This window comes from Phasianus colchicus, chromosome Z (genome assembly GCF_987193195.1).
Source record: "Phasianus colchicus chromosome Z, bPhaCol1.hap1.1, whole genome shotgun sequence".
In the NCBI taxonomy this organism is placed as follows: Eukaryota; Metazoa; Chordata; class Aves; order Galliformes; family Phasianidae; genus Phasianus; species Phasianus colchicus.
The window spans coordinates 43,958,021-43,977,342 of NC_143476.1; the positions used below are offsets into that span (position 1 = coordinate 43,958,021).

At 42.4% G+C, this 19,322-nt stretch overlaps 3 protein-coding genes across 12 annotated transcripts in view; 1 reads left to right on the forward strand and 2 right to left on the reverse strand.

Moving 5' to 3' along the window:
* Positions 1–248: 248 nt before the first annotated feature.
* LOC116236219 (survival of motor neuron protein-like) lies at positions 249–5,466 on the reverse strand. Of its 2 annotated transcripts, none has more exons than XM_031604786.2 (9): positions 5,352–5,466; positions 5,192–5,263; positions 4,943–5,068; positions 4,492–4,665; positions 3,978–4,121; positions 2,749–2,820; positions 2,116–2,226; positions 1,227–1,312; positions 249–524 (listed from the first exon to the last, which is right to left on the reverse strand). In XM_031604786.2, the coding sequence occupies exons 1-8, from the start codon at positions 5,388–5,390 to the stop codon at positions 1,256–1,258; spliced, it is 795 nt and encodes a 264-aa protein (XP_031460646.1). In that variant the 5' UTR covers positions 5,391–5,466; the 3' UTR covers positions 249–524; positions 1,227–1,255. The 2 variants fall into 2 exon arrangements, with proteins under 2 accessions (XP_031460646.1, XP_031460645.1); XM_031604785.2 differs by having other exon boundaries at positions 249–528.
* Positions 5,467–6,081: 615 nt separating this feature from the next.
* LOC116236220 (small EDRK-rich factor 1-like) lies at positions 6,082–11,742 on the reverse strand. 2 transcript variants are annotated; one of them, XM_031604787.2, is made up of 3 exons: positions 11,606–11,742; positions 7,101–7,209; positions 6,082–6,568 (listed from the first exon to the last, which is right to left on the reverse strand). In XM_031604787.2, the coding sequence occupies exons 1-3, from the start codon at positions 11,610–11,612 to the stop codon at positions 6,496–6,498; spliced, it is 189 nt and encodes a 62-aa protein (XP_031460647.1). In that variant the 5' UTR covers positions 11,613–11,742; the 3' UTR covers positions 6,082–6,495. The 2 variants fall into 2 exon arrangements, with proteins under 2 accessions (XP_031460647.1, XP_031460648.1); XM_031604788.2 differs by lacking the exon at positions 11,606–11,742 and adding an exon at positions 11,442–11,561.
* Positions 11,743–11,949: 207 nt separating this feature from the next.
* The window catches only part of BDP1 (BDP1 general transcription factor IIIB subunit), a 62,137-nt gene continuing 54,764 nt past the window's right edge, over positions 11,950–19,322 (forward strand). For 4 of the 8 annotated variants that reach the window (XM_090131622.1, XM_090131625.1, XM_090131623.1 and 1 more), the window contains exons 1-4: positions 11,951–12,176; positions 14,912–15,455; positions 16,085–16,194; positions 16,557–16,616. In XM_090131622.1, the coding sequence (XP_089987748.1) occupies positions 12,031–12,176; positions 14,912–15,455; positions 16,085–16,194; positions 16,557–16,616 (860 nt within the window). In that variant the 5' untranslated portion in view covers positions 11,951–12,030. Of the gene's footprint in view, positions 12,177–12,228; positions 12,814–14,911; positions 15,456–16,084; positions 16,195–16,556; positions 16,617–19,322 lie in introns of those variants that run through there. The other 4 variants (XM_031604783.2, XM_031604784.2, XM_090131627.1 and 1 more) reach the window with 3 other exon arrangements.

Genomic DNA, 19,322 nt, shown 5'->3' on the forward strand with positions numbered 1-19,322 from the left:
CAAACAGAAAAGGAGCCTCTCCAGTGGCCATACACAGCATTCTGATCAGACCCCTGAAACAAGACAACTCTTCTTAACTTGAAGGCATACTGTTTTTTTGAGGTCATTGCCATCAAAAACTACAGTAACACAAATTGCTGTCATAAATGTGTCCTAACATAGTATGCTGCAATTGCTAGTTCAGGTGTTACCAGTCAGATAAAAAGTGTAAGGAATACAACATTAATAAAGGATAACAACAACAAAAATCACCGAAACCCACACTTGATGGATTTATTATTTTGTTTCAAGAAAGTAAAAAACACTGCAGCAGTACTTTCTAAATGCATATGCCAAAACGTCTTCAAGAAATAGCTTGTTTCAGTGCGTATACAATTACTAGCCTCAAGTAATTTGTCTACTTGTTACCATGGGCAGCTCACTGTTACGAAAACAAAGATTTATCATCTTTGCTAAAATTCTGATCTTCACCATCACCCAGTGCACAAGTGATAAACATCTCTCATCATCTCAAGCATTTGTACCTGTCTTCAGAAAAGACAAGAATTAGTAAATCAGATGTAAAAAACAAAACAGAAACGATAAAACAACAAAACCAAAAATACTCTTCTGCACAGAAATAGCACACTTAATAGCACGCTTATCACAGAAAAATCAGAAAACGCACTCGCAAGAATGTAGTTTTGTCCTACAAGGAACCAAAAAATATATTGGAAAGTTCTAAACAAAAGATCACTAATAAAAGCACAAACACTGAAGTAGTAAGAACAGAATAGGTCAGAAGAGAAAGCCCAAACACTGACTTTGTCCAGAAAACAAAGCGCAGTCACACATCAGGCTAGAAACAGTTGTTTTTTAAAATACGTACATAAATATGAAAACTATATTTTATCATTTCACCTAGCGAAATTTAAACAATAAGTAGATATGGTGACAATAGTTTAAGTCAACCATCCTGTTAAACCTGTGCAGAGAGATACAGCAGTTAGTTATAGCTCTCATCACAGCACTTAAATACTGTCCACCATTCTACCCAAGAAAATAACATTCCACTGGTGCTAGGCAAAGGAATGAATTCTCACAGAAACTGTCTTTACAGAGAGCCATGAAAGCAGGTGGAATTCCTGAAGCCCAACCTTTTTGCATAGAATCAAATGCTTTCCAAGAGCTAATCAGATTTTCAGGTGAGACTGTATCTTCACTTAGTGCAAAATCACCATACTTACAATCCTTCAAAACAGTGATGGTTATTCAGTTATTTTAGATAAGCTTCTCTCTCTAGAGCCGCTTCCATTCGACTTTGTTTTAACCCCTGCAGAACACAATTTGGGTAAAGCTTTTATTTCCCTGCAAAAACAAGATTTTTTCAGTCTTTTACAAACCAAGAATAGTGCTTAACTGCTTGGGGAGATGAGACCTGAAGAATTAAAAAGGACTGAAACTAAACTGTGTCCCCATTTTGTACTATGCCTCTACAAAATAATTACAAACATGTATTTCTTGTATTAAAAGTGTATTAAAAGAAATCTATGGATATAACCCAAAGAAATTCTAAAGCTATTCATTTGAAGATACCCGAGGAGCCAAATCCCCATTCCTAACTGCCTGAATACTAAGAGTTAAATTCCTCCTACAATTCTCTTCCATCATTAACCATACAAAGAACAGAAATCAACCCTCCACATTGCATGTTTTCAACAGCTATGCTGACTGCTTTTGCTAGGCCTCCACAAGCATCTGAAACAATTACTGGTTAACAAAGTCTCTGGAGAATGCTGGATCTGATGCCAAATGGGATACTACCAATCTAAAAAAAATACACAGAAAACCATATTCGGACACAGAAAGTTACATTCATATTTGCTTCACCTGCCTACAAACACAGAACCTGTTCTTTCAATACTGATATAAAACACTGGTTAGAAGAGTGCTTGAAAGGATTCTAAGAAGGAAAAACAACTTCAAAAAAACCCAAACAAAAACACGTCAGCTGACCAAACACCTGGGCTCACATGACTCCTCCTCCAAGGTAAGAATATGTACACAATGTAAAATATCCTTAAATCTAACAATACAACAATATGACATACATTTCCAGATAGAAATAGCACATACCAGATAATATCCAGTGTGATAACCACTCATATACCAAGCTATCAACATGCTTCCCAACGCTTCATCATCCTCAGGAGAATCTGGCCCCATAGGTGGTGGAGGAGGAATCAACTAAGAAATCACAAAGAAAAATCCAAGTTGTCTTTGTTTCAGTGAATTATAGTCCAGGTTAAATAGCAACAAATTCTAAATGATCAAAATATAAAACTAAAAACAAGAGAGATACCCTCAGTGCATGCTCAGAAATGGAACCAAGCAAGGCAATCTTTCCAGGAAACATTTAGCTTCCAAAGCCTAGGAGAAACAAGGTTCCTGTAGCCTGGCTGTTTAAGATTTTAATTAGGCAAAAATATTTATCTGTATCAATGAAACACTGTTACTTAAAAAGAAAGGTGTAGTTTCTTGAAGTACTCTCTCTTTATATTCCTACCAACAGCTTCCCTATCAAAAAAACATATGATCAGGCTCCATAATTAGATCCTTGGTATAGGTGTAATTTAACGCATTACCAAATATCCGGAAAATACAGACTTTAACATACAGACTTTAACATACAGAAATGAGCTCTAAAAGACAGGTGATCAGGACACTCAGTTGGAAAGTTTGAGATCATAAATATTCATCTTCACTTACTGGTGGTCCTGCTGGAAAGGGTGGGGGCCAGCAAGATAAGAACGGTGGAAGTGTCCTGAATTTTGATCCATGCTATATTGAAATAATTCAATAGTACAATTAAAAAGAAATTGAAGGTATGAAGATTTTATTTAACAGAAGCATCTGAAGCAACTCAAAATCATAAACTCAAGGCAACATATCCCAGCAATTTAATGACTGCAATAAGAATACACAACAGCTATTTCTGGGGAGCATGCCATGACTAAAAAAATAAAACTTACATATACTGTGAGGTAAACAGTGCTGACACAGACTTATAGTTAACACAAGGTTTTTTAGAAAAAGTTTTCATAAACAGAAATAAATGTTAGCACTCTCACATGAAGAGGCTATATGGTATTTGTAACAGACATACAGATAACTTCTCTATTCCTATATGGCTGGGGACACATGCTAGCTGAATTTACTAAATTCAACGTGCCATTTCCATAATGCTAATGAATGTATTTCTTTAAGGACAGCTCAAATACAAAAGAGAGAGAAAAAAAAAAACAGCTTTAGAATGAAGTCTTTCACAAATGCCAATTATTAGGAAACACAGTATAGCGTATAACTGCACTGTTTAAGACTCCTCCACAAAAAGTAAACTGGAGAGTGTATCAAAACCCCAGCTAAGCCACTTCAGAAGCTACAGCAGAGAGCTTCTGTGACATCTGTATATCATTTCTGCTGTCTTCAATGTTGTAAAAAATAAAAATATACCAAGTGGTTTGTAAAGGTGCAGTCTTAAAAGAGTGCTGTTGCTAATGGCATTATCACAGTCCACAGAACAGCAACCTTCTTTCAAGTTAGTAGGCAGAAGTTCTGCAAAAGAACTACATAGTAGCTGCATTACTTGAAAATTACCCATGAATGCTAACAAGCAAGTTTGCATATCCACTCTCAAAATGCTGTTCCTTTCCTTCTCAGGCAATGACTAGGGTGGTAGGGCACTGCAACTCACTCCCATCGGTTATGGCACCTTGGCGCTGGAGTATTCAAGGAGTATTTGGACAACACAATCACATATTGGGTCTGATGTTTGAGTGGTCCTGGGTGGAACCCAAATTTGAACTCTGATCCTTGTGGGTCCCTCCTCATGTCAGGATATTCTATGATTCTATGAAAGATATTACCTTACTATCTCAGAATTTAGACAACAGGTTTAACAGTGGTGTAGGAATTATTTCAGGTGATGCTTAGCTTACCCTTCCCAAGCCTGGAGGTGTTGGCGGTATGGGAAACCGTAAGTTTTTAGGAGAGAATCTTGCTTTTGTGCAGTTATTTTCATTTTGATGTGACTGGGAAGATTTTTCACTTTCATCTGTTGAATAAGGACTCTCATTTTCATTCTAGAAGACCAAAACATTTTTGTGAGATACACACAGTGGGAAATTGCAGAAAACAACTTCAGTGTGAAAAAGTGGGGGAAGTGCTGTCTGCATCTTTCCCTTCATCTAGGCCTCCTAACCCTCCTCAGGGAGTATCTCAATCTTATCCGTTCATCATTTTCAATATATTTTCTCTCACACTCTTTCTTATTCCCACTTCCCATGCAGACTTCAGGAAATAAGGGAAGACTTATCACGCCCTCCATCTGTGTATGTCCCTTCACAATGGAACTGGGTTTCAATTCTCACATAACCCATCTGGTCAATGCAGTGGTACCAAAAACACTGAGAAAAACACCCTTCACCTCCCTGGAATTCCCCATTTATTTACTGTTTCATCGCTAGCTGGAGGAAGTAGATCAGCCAGGTTCTGTTCCTCCTTATTTCCATATCCGGTGTAGGTAACAACGCATGTACCCCTCTTCAGATTTATGGAGGCAATTGTTGCTGGATAGACATTACCATCCTCAGACCAAACAGCGTTACAACTGTCACCAACTTTCCACTGCAACAGAAATGAGAAAGCCAAGTAAAAGCCTACACCAAAAAAAACACAGGGAACAAAGCCTGTTTCTAAACTACTTTTTCTTCTCTCAACCATGAGAACAATGTGCCTTACCCAGGAAGTTTCTCCCCGGTGAAAACGTGTGATGAAAGAGCTACCTACAGCTGAGGTCTGTCACACCATTTCCTCCCCCCTGTTACTTCCAAGCTCGTTTTGAGTACCGTTGTGAAGCACAATCTGCAGTACGGACATCATCACAATCTACAAGAAAGCTAACCTGTTTCAACGGCACGCCGTTGCTCTTGTTTCTGTTCCTGTTCTTCTTGCTGTTCTTCCTTTTCATCCCCGGCCGCTGCTCCTGCTTATCCGAAGGCTCTGAGCAGTCCCCATTCTTTAAAGCATTCTTCAAGAAAGAAAAGGAAAATAAACCACAAGAAGCATAGCATAGGGGCGGGGCAGCCCAGGGCCGAGCGATGCGGCCCGAAGTTCCGCGACCCTCCCGGCTCCCAGCGGGGCCGCCCCTCACCTTGAAGGAGGCCACCGCCTTGTCGTACGCCTTGATGAGGGCCGTGTCGTCCCACATATCCGAGTCGTCGCTCTAAAGAAGCCACAGAACGCTTTCTAAGAGCCGTCTCGCCTCGCTTCCCGCGCTAACGCCCTCCCCCACCTCAGCACCCGCAGCCCACCTGCCCGGCGCCGCGCCGGAACAGCACTCTGCCCGCCATGCCCGCCCCGCCCCGCGCGCTGCCCGCCGCGCATGCGCACCACGAGTTTCCGGCGGGCGATGCAACGCGCGCGGCAAGCAGCTCCGCCCCGCGCGGCTGCTACAATGGCGCCGCCGTCTGTGGCGATTCGGAGCGGCCATCTTTAGGTTGCACCCAGCGACGCCTTGCGAGCGGGAGCTAAGAGCCAAACAACAGGCAGGCGGCAAACTTAGCTTGATTTCTCAGCAGCTACGCCTTCCTTGAAGCTCTTAAGCTACAACCAATAGATTTTGATCCGCTGGACTTCAAACCCAGCAATGACCACGGCTTCATACAACACTCTTTCCCTCAGAGGTTTAAGCCTGTGTCAGCACACCACACACCCAGCAGCCAACCTATCTGCAAAGCAAGGGCTGCCCTTTTCATGCGGTTATTCTTATCAATTTGAACAGAGATTTTTGACCCTTTTAGTGACAGAACAACCTCAAGATCTGCCGACATTTGCAATACGTTAATTTGAAGTCTGGAGCTTCTCCAGTCAGTATGAGCAGCACTCAAAAATTACACATGAAACCTACAACTGGATAAGCCACTCCTGTAGAACAGACTGAACGATGACGTACTGCTTCCTCCACAGTTCCACTATTTTGTGTTCTTTGCTAACTTCAAAATCAACTGGTTATCAATCATAATCACTTCAGATTAGACAGTATTTCATGCAACACTTTATTGTAAAAATATGAGTTCCACAGTTCGGACCTCTGTTAGTCCAAGCACATTTGACACATTGCATTTCATTGTGAATGATGTTGTACTTCAAAAGTTAAGACAAGAAAAGCAGGTCTCGCTGTAGATTTAGAAAACTGATGACTGGAACCATTAGGTAAAATCTACAAAAGCAGCAATAGCTGGAGTAAAGCTATTACTAGGTATGATCATTTTTACACATGCAGAAGACTACAGTCAGTTTTGAAATGGCATTCCAGACAACTAAGCCTGTATTAAACAGAAAACAAACTAATGCTAGTTGAACAAGGCTGCAAGATAAACATTTAATCATTTAACGCAAGTCATGTTATGAATGATCTTCTAGGCCCTTCTGCTTTATCTTCTCCACACAGACAGTTCATTTTGCTCCTGCTTGCAGAGACTTCCTTTCATTTGCTGCCTTCTGTTTCTGCTGCATTATTTCAGAGTCTCTGTGAAGAAAAAAATAAAAGAAAAAAAGAGATTTCAGATACTGGCTTGCTATTTTTCTAACTAGAGTTTCATACATCTTTTTTGCAGCCCTTTATCAACCGCATTTCAAAAAAGGGCATATATTATAATCAGTTAACCACTATCACATCTTTATCCTGGTCATTTCATAAAGGTACCCCATGATGCAGAAAACCACTACATTAAGAGAATTATGTAAAGTATAATGTAATTTTAGAAATAAAGAGCACAATGGATCAAACATCTTCAAGACAGTATTACAAAATATTTCCCTGTTAATACCAGACAAAAAGCTGCTCAAAAGTACTAAGTCTTTCCAGGTCTTGCCAAAAATAAACACGTGTATCAGCAGATACAGTAAAACCTATATCCATGTTTTGTACTCTGATAAATGAGTGGACCATGAACCAAAGAAAAGTACTTAAACCCTGTCTCATAGAACTGGATGTTCTATGTCTCATTTTTCCTCCTATTTTGCACAATCACTCCAATCAACGATGCTGGATATCTTACCTCTGCTTTCTCTGAGATGCAGACAAGCTATCCTCTTTCCTTTTCCCTTTAAGAGTTTCCTGAGTCTTCTTCAGATTCTTTTGTCGGGCAAGTTCACGCTGATTTCCACCTACAAGATACCGTATAGTTTATACAGGCGATACGACTTTCTAAACACAGTTAGCATATCTATTACAAAAATATTTATTTGGCTCATTTTGCAATTAGCAATGACATTATCTTTTGTCATGGTCTCTCTCTCTTGCACAGTGAAGCAAGAAAGCCATACTGAGTGCACCCTCAGCCAAGTTTGCAGATGACACCAAGTTGAAATGACCCCACCTGGAGTACTGCATCCAGTTCCAGGGCCTCAACATAAGGACATCAAGCTGTTGGTTCAGAGGAGGGCCACAAAGATGATCAGAGGGCTGGAGCACCCCCTACAGGGACAAGATAGAGAGCTCGGGCTCTTCAGCCTGGACAAGAGAAGGCATTGGGAAGACCTTATAGCAACAATCCAGTCCCTGAAGGAGGCCTACAAGAAAGCTGGGGAGAGACTGAGGTCATCACAGGGTGAGGGGAAATGATTTTAACTGGAGGATTAAATTAGATTTAGACTAGATATTAGGAAGAAATTCTTTACTGTGAAAGTGGTGAGACACTGGAACAGCTTGTCCAGAGAGGCTGTGACTGACCACTTCCTGGAAGCATTCAAGGTCAGGCACAATGATGACAATTGCTCTTCCAATGAGGAGTCTTCCTCAAGAAGTCACGAACACAATGTCACCATCCAATATGGCTTACAAATTAATTTTAGACTGAAAGAACTGCATTAAAATTAAGGCAACTTAAGGGAGCTTTTAAAGCCTCCTCAAACTCTTCCCAGGCCTTCTTAAGAAATCAAGAAGCCAATTGCCATACTTTTCTGGTAGATCCAGAAAAATCTACCTGCTTTTCATCTGTGGTTACTGTCATACAAATTCACTGCTAGACTCAGTTATATCTTGTGGTCAAGCAGCCTGAATCTTTTAAATCTTGCTCATACTTTGCAACAGCATAACAAATCTCACACAGATTTGTAGAAGAAATACAATTCCAAAGATGCCACTTAGAAAATGACCAGTATTGTTAAGGCATTAAATCAAATCTGAGAATTTTTACATTACATTTTACAGGATTTGTATTCTATTACTGGTATATGCATATCCCAGAAGTTCAGTTAGGACTACTGTTAAATGTTAGAGTTGCCTTCACCTAGAACTGTGAAAGCAGAGAAGATGATGGAGTATACAAGCAGGTGAGCAGAAGTTTAATTTATTTTTGCTCCAAGACAGCTCCACTGTACTCAGTATGAGGCTAAAGGAGACAATTTCACCACAAGATTAATTTTTCAAAGCATGTAATACAGAGAATCTTGGAATAGACGTGGAGTTCCCAAAGCTGAAATTAATAACAATCAGAACCCCAGAACCCTCATCAAAATACCCTGGTAAGTAAAAAAGAGTTTAGCACACTTCCCAGAGTAAGTGTGTACAATGTCCTTGCACAGGGTGAACACCTCTAACACTGTTCACATGTGAAAGTAGTTCCATGGTATTCAAAGAATTACATGGACAAACGCTCAGGCAAGTTCTTGCCATGGGCTTTTGTTCATAGCTTTCCCTTCTCTGCATGCTTCTTCGATTTCATTCTAAGCCAACATCTTCCTCCTTTTATGAGTTTCTCTGTATAGGTGATACTTTACTTTGGCAGCAAGGACGCGATCATTGTTGGTCTACCTACTTTGTATGAGAGGCACTGTTAGTCCATTCAACTTAATACAATTGAACAGTAATAAATAAGTGACCATAAGTCTTATTTGTTGTACTCAAGCACAGCCTTACAAAGTGTTTAGCCTCCCTTTCAACAGACAGCAATACATGAATATATTTTTATTAAAAATCCACATACAGCACTGTTGCCAGCACAGAGGATGACTGTCTGGGAACAGAAAGCTTCCTCCACAACTATCAACACCCTGAACTAGCTTACTGAGAAGTAAGGCTTGAAATGTTTTTGATCTGAAAGCATTCCTGAAAGCATGTAGAACTGCACAACACAGCAACTGCTCAGAACAGTCGTATCTCTCCAACCAAACACTCCAGGTCCTCTTTGTAATGACCATAGCCATCACAGACACTAACACTTCTGTATTAGCTGAAAATCCGTAAGATGACCTATGCTATCTCTCAAATTCCAAAACCAATCTCTCCAAACTTCACATGCCTGTAATTTCAGGTATACAGAGACAGAACAAGGTGAAGAAGAAAATGTAAAGCTTTACTGTTGATATAATCAACAGCTTTGTACTAACTCCACTTCTGAGCTGATAAATGTACCTGCCATGCCAACAAGACAAAAGCGTTCCTTCTCCATAGCAGTTTGTACAGCCCCTGGCAAGAGGTGCTACATACACCATATTACCACTGCTACTTCCTAAGGGCTGCTCCTGCTTTGCAAGATAAACATCACCTGAGAGTGACTACATTTTGCAAAAGCTAAAAGAATTCCACTTCCATCCTTCTCATAAGCACTCAGTGAGATCCTGCTCCCAGGAGTTCTGCCACGTGAAACAGTCAGTATTTTTTCAAAAACGGAAAAGTAATGGCTATCTCTGGCAGTATTGGGAGTTGATTAGAACTTGATGACTCATAAGCAGATGATACATTCCAGGCTATAAATGGTTCTTCAGTTTTGTAGTGCTTAGTGCATGTATGTCACATGAGTATGTTCGCAGCAAGGTCTTACATGGTGCTTGAAAAGACTAAATAAATATTTATCATGAAGAAAAAAAGGTGGGAAGTCAAAACACACTGTTTTAGACAAAATTCATACAGAAGCTACCCCCCGTTCTTAAACTTACACACTCCCTTCTTCTTTAATCAAGCAGTGTCTGCAGTTATTCCATACCTGTATGTATAATCTTCTCAGCACAAGAAGCAAGCTAGATGGTGGAATGAAAAGCTTGGCTGCTATTACTGCACAGCAGAGGAGAACAGGCGGAAAAGTACAGAAGCACTGCATACACACTAAGCTTTCAGAAAAAAAGCTGCTACTTGAAAATAAACTTACCAGTACCATTTCTGTTTCCAAGAAAACATCACAAGGACTATTTGGCCCTTGCACTTTACCTGAGATGCTGACTGAGTATTCCTATCTCTTAAGAGATTATGCTGTTTTATACATTCTATACATCAACCTACATCTTCCAAGAAAGGTGGTTCTGACAGGAAGCAAGACACATAGCTTAGTTCTGCCTATTTGTGCTCTTCCATCTCCAAAATCCAGCTGTCTTTTTAGAGGAAAGTAAGCAGAAACTTCTGTACAGCACTAGAACAAGCTGTAATCGTTTTTCCAGAACAGAGGCCAAAGAGAATGGCAGTAAGGTCTGAGTACAGATGCCATACTCCCTGGAGTACTTTCTGAGCAGCAAAGGATCACATGGCAGATCTCCAGCAGAATAGAACTGATCATCATTATGTTCCAAAAACAGAATGCTAAAGTAAACAGGGCACTTTGATAAAAGCACCAAGGAATAATGGAAGATGAGTACCAGGAAAAAAAAAATCATCATTTCATCCAGTCACCAACATCTTCACAGATTTATTGCATTTCTAGGCACGTCAGGTATTTTCAGTTTGGCAGTACAAGAACTACCATGAATTTATGAATTCAGAGGCACAGTTTCTAATTAGTAGCCCAGTCTCATTCTATTTTACCAGATGAACATCTGAAGTGAGAGTCTAGTCCAGACATGACTGATATTTCTGAACTAAAGCTTAGAGCAGACAGGGAGGCAGCATACCACAGCTGCTACTCCTCTCACATCCTGGCACTGCACTGAACTGAAATGAACTGAACTGAAATAGAGCTACAGGTCTGTTATCCTTGGCTGCAGGACATTGTACATCTCTTTAATCCTTAACACATAGTTAAAAGAACAGGAAGCAAACACCATAAAAAGCCATTTGCCTGCTGCTTTCTCAAATTCAAGGTCTCATCTGTGGGCTGTTTGCGATCCAGGTCATCATTTGCACTTAGGGCAGTACAGAAGACTCAGAGCTGCACCTGTGCTACTCGGAAGTGCCTCCTCACCTCATGGCAGGCAGTTCGTGTGCTGTTAAATACAACCTGCAGAAGCCAAAAGAGCAACTCCACCAAGCAGGCAGCACTCTAAACTCAGTTCACAGTTCTCCACCATTTTAGCGTAGACACATATATATATATTAAAAAAAAAAAAAAAAAAAAACCCAAAACTACTCATGAACGAAGTCACAACACTTTCAGCCCTAACCACAAACAAAGCCAGGCACAGTTACGTACCCGCCATCACACGACAGCCCTTTAGCCGAGCGGTTCCGCTGCTGGCGCGGACCACCACCTCTCCTCGACCTCCCCTCCCCGCCGCTCCCTGAGGAGCAAGACACCCCGACAGCCGCGCTACTCAGCGCCCGCCCTACACCCCAAGCAGCCCCGCGGACACTCACGGGTCATCGCGACACGCTGAGGCCGCGCAGCACGCCGAACAGCCGACAACTGACACCTGCTAGAACCTTCTCCCGCCCCGCCCACCGCTCCCGCTCTTTATGAAGCGCTACCGGCCCGCACATCACGTGAATCAGGCGCGGCGCTTTCTCCAACCAGTGCCCTGCGCGGTGGGGGCGGGCGGACGGGCGTACAATGACGAAGCGGCGCCTCTCGCCGGCTGCGTGGAGGAGGAGGAGGAAGAAGACGATGACAAGGAGGAAGAGGAAGAGGAGCATTTCCGTTGGGGTGCTCTACCTGCGTCGCATGCTGATGACGTCACGGCCGCGCCGGTGCGCCGCCTGCGTGCGCGAGCCGGCCCGGCCGCGCCGCTCCGCCGCCCGTCCCCCCTCGCAGCCTGCGGCGCGCCTCCCGCCGGCCCGGCGTCATGTTCCGCCGAGCCCGCCTCGCCGTGAGGCCCAACGTACGGCCTGTCGGGAGGGGTGCCGGCGGCGCGACGGAAGCGCAGCCGCAGGGCTCCCCGGCGGCTTCCAGGGATGAGGCTGCGGCTGCCGAAAGCCGGCGGGCCGACAGGTGGGTCCCGCCGTGCCGCTGGGCGTGAGGAGGGCTGCGGACCGCGCCGCGGGGCTCCGGCTTCTGGATGCGTCGGTCCCGGCAGGGCGGGGTGGGCCGGGCTCGGTAGCCGCAGCCGGCCCCTGGAGACTCCACAACGCTGCATGCAGCCGGAGCTGCTCGCACGCCGCGGTGTGACTCGGCATTCTTACCGCACCTGCTGCTCTGCGTTGGCTGCCGTGTGCACTGCCGAGCCGAAACGCTCTGACTTTTCCTCGGGCTTTTTTAGTATCCTAAGTGCTTTTCATTGGAGTGGAAATAAGGTTGGGCTTAGGAGCAGTTCTCCCAGAGCTGTCTCCAGTCTGATAAGTGCCCTTAAGAACATTCTTCCCACCTGCTGGTCTGGCATGTTGCATTATTACCTGTTTTTTTTTGTTTTTTTTTTTTTAAGTTAGAATGTGTCCTTTATGACATTCTGTGGTGTGTGGTTTTTTGTTTTTTTTTTTACAATTTCTGTTTGCTTTGATATAAACACAGGTATTTAGCTAGGCTAGGCTTCCAGAATTCAGACAGTGGGAGAAGGGAGCCTTGCCCAGCCTGCAAGTACTGGGAGACTGGGGGCAATTTTCAGTCCTGGGAGCAGGTAGTAAAAGCTCAGGTGAGAGCTGCTGCTTTATTTCCTACATTTGCTCTTCCTAAATTCTACTGAATTCTTCTGTTTGGTTCTGAAGGCCTCTGCTAAGCAAATAGGAGAGGGCAGCCCCAGGGATTTACTGCAGTGTAGGCAGTTATTAGCTTCTTGGAAAGCTGTTTCTGTAGATGATGCATTTTAAAGATTGACTGCCTCTGAAGATACGAGGATATGTTCTCAGTTTGATCCAAATTTTAAGAATTGGTGGAATACAGCAGAATGTAGGCTTTTGTGCTCTGCAGAAAATTTAATGGCAAATATAGACATCTTACTTATTCTCTTGCCCCACCCAAAGCATTCTGTCCAAACCTCTTCAACCTGTACTGCTTTTCCTTTGTCTTCTAAACTCTGATTTGGTTTTGGTGATTATCAGGGAAGTGAAAATTCCCTGAACATGAGATTAAAAGTTCTTTTTACTGTGGTCTCTGCTAATACTGTGAGCTGACTTCAGTAGGCAGCCCAGCCCCACACAGCTGAGAGAAAATTGGAAAGGTAACAAAGCAAAAATTTGTGGGCTAAGATCAAGATACTTCAGTATGCAAAGCAGAAGAACTGCACATGCAACTAAAGCAAACCAAGGAGTTCGTTCACTTCTTCCCCCTTGACAGTCTTTTCCAGGAAAGCAGGGTCTTGGGACGATGAACTCATTCACTCTGAACATTCTTCCTGCTTCCTTCCTTTCATCAGCTTCTTCCTCTGAATGCAACCTCACAGGATATAGGACATCTTTCTGGCTAGTTTGGGTCAGCTCTCCTGGCCATGTTTCCTCCCAGACTCTTACGCATCCCCACTTCTGCTGGCAAGGCAGCATAAGAAGCAGTAAAGGCCTGGAACATGGGCAAGTACCAGTTAGCAACCACTGAAACTTGATAAATTATCGACAGTATTTCACCACAAAGCCAAAACATAGCAACATATCTGCTGCTGTGTGGGAAATTAACTCTGTCCCACTCAAAGCCAGCACAGATAAGTTATATTTAACTATGGGAAATCTACTATGGTACTCTAGGTAAAGTATATGTAAGCCATGGGTAGCGTGGAGATCAGAGAATTTCTTGCCACTGTTTCAGGCTGTATAATCACCAGAGGACACTGGATTGAGTTTACCAGGTCTCATGTAATAAATAGTATATGGTGAAGTTGCTCAGTTCCTGTCGAAAGATATGTACTAAATGCTGAGAGATTATTTGGAGAAGTTTTGCTTTTTTTTTTGTTTTTTTCATTTATGCCTCCATTTGCTTCTGAGTACTTCTGGAGTTGGGTAATTAAACCATAGGTGTAGTCAGTGGTTCACAAACAAGAAATACATGTGAAGTTAAAAAGCTCTTTGTGACTCAGTTGTAATTCTGCTGCAGTTTTACTGTGAGAAGCAGCTAAGGAGATGAATACTAGAATTGTTTAAGATAATAGTGATGAAAGATTTTGCTTACACTTTGAAAATTATTTCTATGTAAGAGATTAAAACAGTACCTAAATAAGAAAGTTTTCAGGAAGGGCTAGAAGATGTTCTCCCTTGAAGTCCATTTTTCAATATGTTCAATGAATAAGCAGCCAGTTTCACTCTTGAAATTTTTCATGCTCTTAAAAAAAAAAAATATCAGATTAGATTTTACCTATTTGTATTAGAGGAATGCATGGGTTCCAGTGAAAAATCATAAGGCTACTTGTGCATACCTTTACTAAAATGTTTTTAAAGCCCAACACATTGTGTGGGGTACTTTTTTTTTACATACATTTGTTAACTTTATCATACCATGAAATATGATATTCTCAATAAAAAGGTTAGAGCCTCCAGAAAGAGGGGCAAAACAGGAATATGTGAATTTAACATTGTTGGTCAACTACTTTGTAGCATTAATACTTAGCATTTGAAAATATGCCATTTCTCATATCTAATTAGTTTGAAGAATTGACAGGTATTGGATAGTTCAGCTATGGCTTCTTGTATACAGTTGTATTTTTCTATACTGTGTTTATACTTTTTGGTGCATTAGCATGTTCTGATAGCACGTGTTGTAAGTCTGTCACTATTGAGTATTTCAGACTAATCTCTTACATTTTCCAGTGATGAGAAGACTAACAGCTCAAGTGATGCTGGAGAAGCCAGTAAACCTACAGATATGCCTACGCAGAGAAGAAAACGGATTTCTACTGTGCCCAACCTTGTCAGACCCAGAGCTGGGCCTTCATCTGATCTGCATACTGCATCCAAACCACAAAGGCGAGCATCACAGGCTCCTGATGGCAATACTTTGCTTCAGAAGGATTCTCTTCCATCAGAGAAAAGTCATACTGAGAACTCTTTAAAGTCTCCCATGCTACCTGAAAAGAAAACACCTGTGCCACAAGTGCCACAGTTTTCCCCACTAAAAAAATCAATGAACAAAGAACAAACTGTAGCTGCTCAAAAAAATGACGATACCTTGAAGAACATACCCTCGCCATTTAAGGAGAGACCAACACAGGAAACATCAGTGGCACAGGAGGAAAAGCTACCTCCAAAACCACCTCCTGTGAAAGAGAAACGAATATGTTCTGACCGTGAAAGGATCCTCAAAGCTCGGAAGTTAAGAGAAATGCTTAAAGAAGAGCTGAAGAAAGAACGGATGGTAGGCTTCTACCCTGAGCAGTGCTGATTTATGAAGGGCAGAGAAAGATGTTATCTATCCAACATTATCATTGCTTCTTTGCAGTAGTGTTTCCTGACAATAATCATACTGCTAATACTTCATGATATGTCAATAACTCTGTGGGAATTTAATTTATAAGCAGTAGCAATGCTGTGTTCCCTCGTTATATAGATTTCATGAGAACTTAGGTATCTTTACTTTTTATTAGACTTAACCTTTTTAAACATGAGACCATGCTACTACATCATCACTAGCATGCCAATTTTCACAGCTGAAAATACAGTGGTGAATTATGCTGTAAAAAAGCTTGGAATTTGGGATTTCTTGCATCTCTTAGGCCTTTACTGACTAAGTTATGTGACTTAGCTCTGCCAAGTTTGAATATCTCTGAGAGGGTAAATCTCTTAGGGGATATGTGGTCTCTTTGCTAAATATACACTTTATCATAAACTTACCAGTTCAGTGTAAAAACAAAACAAAAAGTAACCTCCAAATTCCACCAACAAAAGAACAAACTTCACTTAACTACAGTATATAATAAGCAAATAATACTATTTATGAAATAAAAAGTACTTCCTGGTTGAAATTGTTTTTTTGCTTTTATACAGAAACAATTGAAACACAGGCCTCCAATAATTGAAGGATGTTCTCCACCAGATCGCACTAAAATGACCATGAGAGACTTGATTTACTATCTACCTGAAAACAATCCCATGAAGTAAGTGTGGCTTTTTTCCTTCTCCTTGGGTTAAATGATTCTTCTTCTATTTCTGCCAATTTAATGATTATGAGGAGAATTCTGAAATCTGGAGCATTAGCACAGATGCAGTATTATTATAATGGTAACAAAAGCTTCTAAACACTTTCATGTCTACTCAGTCTTTGTATAGAAATGAAAACTTAGTATACGAGTTGAATTGTAAAAAGTCAAATCTTTCCCCACAGCCAAATCCTCTCTGTAGAGATGCAGAGTAGTAGTAAGTTGGTCTTTGCTACATAGGCTCTGTTAAATTTATTGCTAGAGGTTATGAATCATTGCAAAATCTAGTAGACTCTGGGAATGAGCATTTCTCTTCCTAGGTTGAGGAAGTGCAGAATACACCTCAAGACCTTGAAGGTATCTCCATCCCATCTGAACAGGTGTGGCTGCTGCTACTCTTCCTTAACCACAGTCGCCATAAGTATAGCTATCTGAGTCCTGTTATTCCTTCCTCTCTAGGTTCATAAGCACGCTTCTGTTCATGAATCCTGAGAATTTAGTACAGCTTCAGAGCCTCCTGTCATGCATATGCATCTCTTATTCCCTGGCTTGTTTAGCTGGGTGTTTGCTGTAGAACAGATTCATGCACTCACATACTGATTTACAAATATTCCTGCAATCACAGAGCTGTTAATTTGAGCTCTCAGTCTACCCGATGTACATGCCTGGATGGATCATGGAACTTCATCAAGCTACTTGTACATACAGGCTTACGCATGCAGAGTTGAATGACAACTGTTTTGCTCATGAAGAAGCAAAATAGCTTCTGACAGGTTCTTGATGATATCAGGCAAAGTATTCACAGGCAGACCAATAGTCATGTACAGGAAGAGTAGTGGAACTCACCCATCTGGTGAAGGAACTCTTTGGTTATACAGCAGTGTTTCCCAGGAAGCAGCCCTGGTCCAAGAGGTACCCTCCCTTCTGTAGCTGGTGCTTATATGAGCCCAAGTGGGCTCCACCCTGGATCAGCCTCTTCTGCTCACATGGGGAAACTGTGTGCAAACAATTTGCCTGTGCTCTCTAGGCTAGCTACAGCCCTTCTCCAGGTGCTCAATCACCAGTTCAAACTATGACCTAACAACTCCCCTACAGCTGAATAAGCCACAACCTAGTCTCTGTGATTGCTAACGGGTAGGTCTCCATACATCTTGCCTCTCTAGCTGTTTGAACTAGGACCTGTACTGCCTCCACTAACTGGTATGCAAACCTCTCTTATCTGCTACCCTGTCTGGATTCTGGTAAGCAGGCCTGCTGGTGCAGTGAAAGGCAGCCTCTTTGGTAGCTGAGTTTTAGATCTTGTGGCAGAGAGATCATATAGAGCAACCTCTCTGCCATAGGAAGGGACGTATTCCATTAAGTAAGATTGCTCTAAGCCTCTTTCAGCCTAGCTTTGAACAGTTACGGTGATGAAGTGTCCATAACTTCTGTTCCTCTATCTAACTACCCTTGTAGTAAAGAGTTTCTTCTTAACATCAATCTCTGTCCACTCCTTTTTTAGTTTAAAATCATTCCTGGTTGTCCTGTCACACCCATGTAAATGTTGATTTTCCTCCTGTTCATAAGCTCCCTGTAAGAACTTTGCTAGGCTGAAAAACCTCATCTTTCTGACGTGTGGAATCAAACTCTGTAACCCAAATAAGATTACAAAGCAAGTATGGTTTGTTCAGTGCTGCGCAGACACCGGGTCCAAGGGGGATTGATCCGCCTAACTTGCACACCATCAGGAAAAATCGTGCTACAAATATAGGCCTGGGATTTCAGGAACCTTTGGGGTGAGAGCCGGTGCCCCCCTTTTACCTCCAGTACAGTAGACACTGTATGAGGTATTAAAACTGTTATTCTATGGCACAACATAACTTTACTGGCTTCTCGAATATTGAGTTCTAGTGCAGCCACCGCCCTCAAGTACCCTGGCCATCCCTTACCCACTTCATCAAGCTGTTTGGAGAAGTCATACAATCATAGAATCACAAGGTTGGAAACGACCTGTAAGATCATCTCATCTAACCGTCTTCTCATTACCACTGCTACCACAAACTAAACCATATCTCGTAGCTCCTCATCCAGACACCTCTTGAACACTGCCAGGGATGGCAACTTCACCACCTCCCTTGGCAGGCCATTCCAGTGCCTGACCACTCTCTGAGAGAAGAAGTTCTTCCTTAAGTTTAACCTAAACCTCTTCTGGTACAACTTGCAGCCATTTCCCCAGGTTCTGTTCGTTGCCTGGGAGAAGAGACCAAACCCCTCTTCACCACAACCTCCCTTCAGGAAGTTGTAGAGTGCAATGAGGTCTCCCCTGAGCCTCCTCTTCTCCAGACTAAATAATCCCAGCTCCCTCAGCCGATCCTCATAGGACTTGTGTTCCAGACCCCTCACCAGTTTAGCTGCCCTTCTCTGGACATGTCCCAGGGCCTGTCTTTCTTGTAGTGAGGGGCCCAAAACTAAGCACAGTACTCGAGGTGTGGCCTCACCAGTGCTGAGTACAGGGAGATGATTACCTCCCTGCTCCTGCTGGCCACACTATTTCTAATGCAGGCCAGGATTCTGTTGGCCGTCTTGGCCACCTGTCGTGGCACACTGTCGGCTCATGTTCAGCCGAGCATCAACCAACACCCCCAGAACCATTTCCTCTTCACAATCATCCAGCCACTTGTCCCCAAGCCTATAATACTATGTGGGGTTGTTGTGGCCAAAATGCAAGACCTGACACGTGGCGTGTGTGCCACTGTCCTTTGATAGGGTCCAAGGTTCTGGGCAAGGACTCCCAGGGCCATTTCTAATTTGTTTTTTTTTTTTTTTATGTGAACTGATCTCCCCAACACAAGGCCTTCATGAGTTCTCATTTCAGCTGAGGGAATGCCCACCTTGCCTCCCCATTTCATATAATATTTTGGCTTTACCAACAGTCATGGACTGTTGTATGCTGTGTATCCATGGTTGGCACCATCCTGTCATTCCTGGGAACGTACAGAGTTCCTTGGCAGTTCGTGGCTCAGGGGTTTGGCAGACGGCTTCTTTTCTGACTTAAAGGACTTTTCTGTCCTTAAGGTTCCAAGTCCAGCTGTAATCCCAAATACGTC

Excerpts from the sequence above, each read along its gene's own strand:
- LOC116236219 (XM_031604786.2), bottom strand. The coding sequence starts at position 5,390 with ATGGCGGGCAGAGTGCTGTTCCGGCGCGGCGCCGGGCAG. Across the intron at positions 2,227-2,748 it reads CCTTTCCAGCAGGACCACCA|TTGATTCCTCCTCCACCACC; the intron begins GTAAGTGAAGAT and ends GTGATTTCTTAG. Across the intron at positions 1,313-2,115 it reads ATCACACTGGATATTATCTG|GGGTTAAAACAAAGTCGAAT; the intron begins GTATGTGCTATT and ends TGTGTTCTGCAG.
- LOC116236220 (XM_031604787.2), bottom strand. Across the intron at positions 6,569-7,100 it reads GCATCTCAGAGAAAGCAGAG|AGACTCTGAAATAATGCAGC; the intron begins GTAAGATATCCA and ends TTTTCTTCACAG.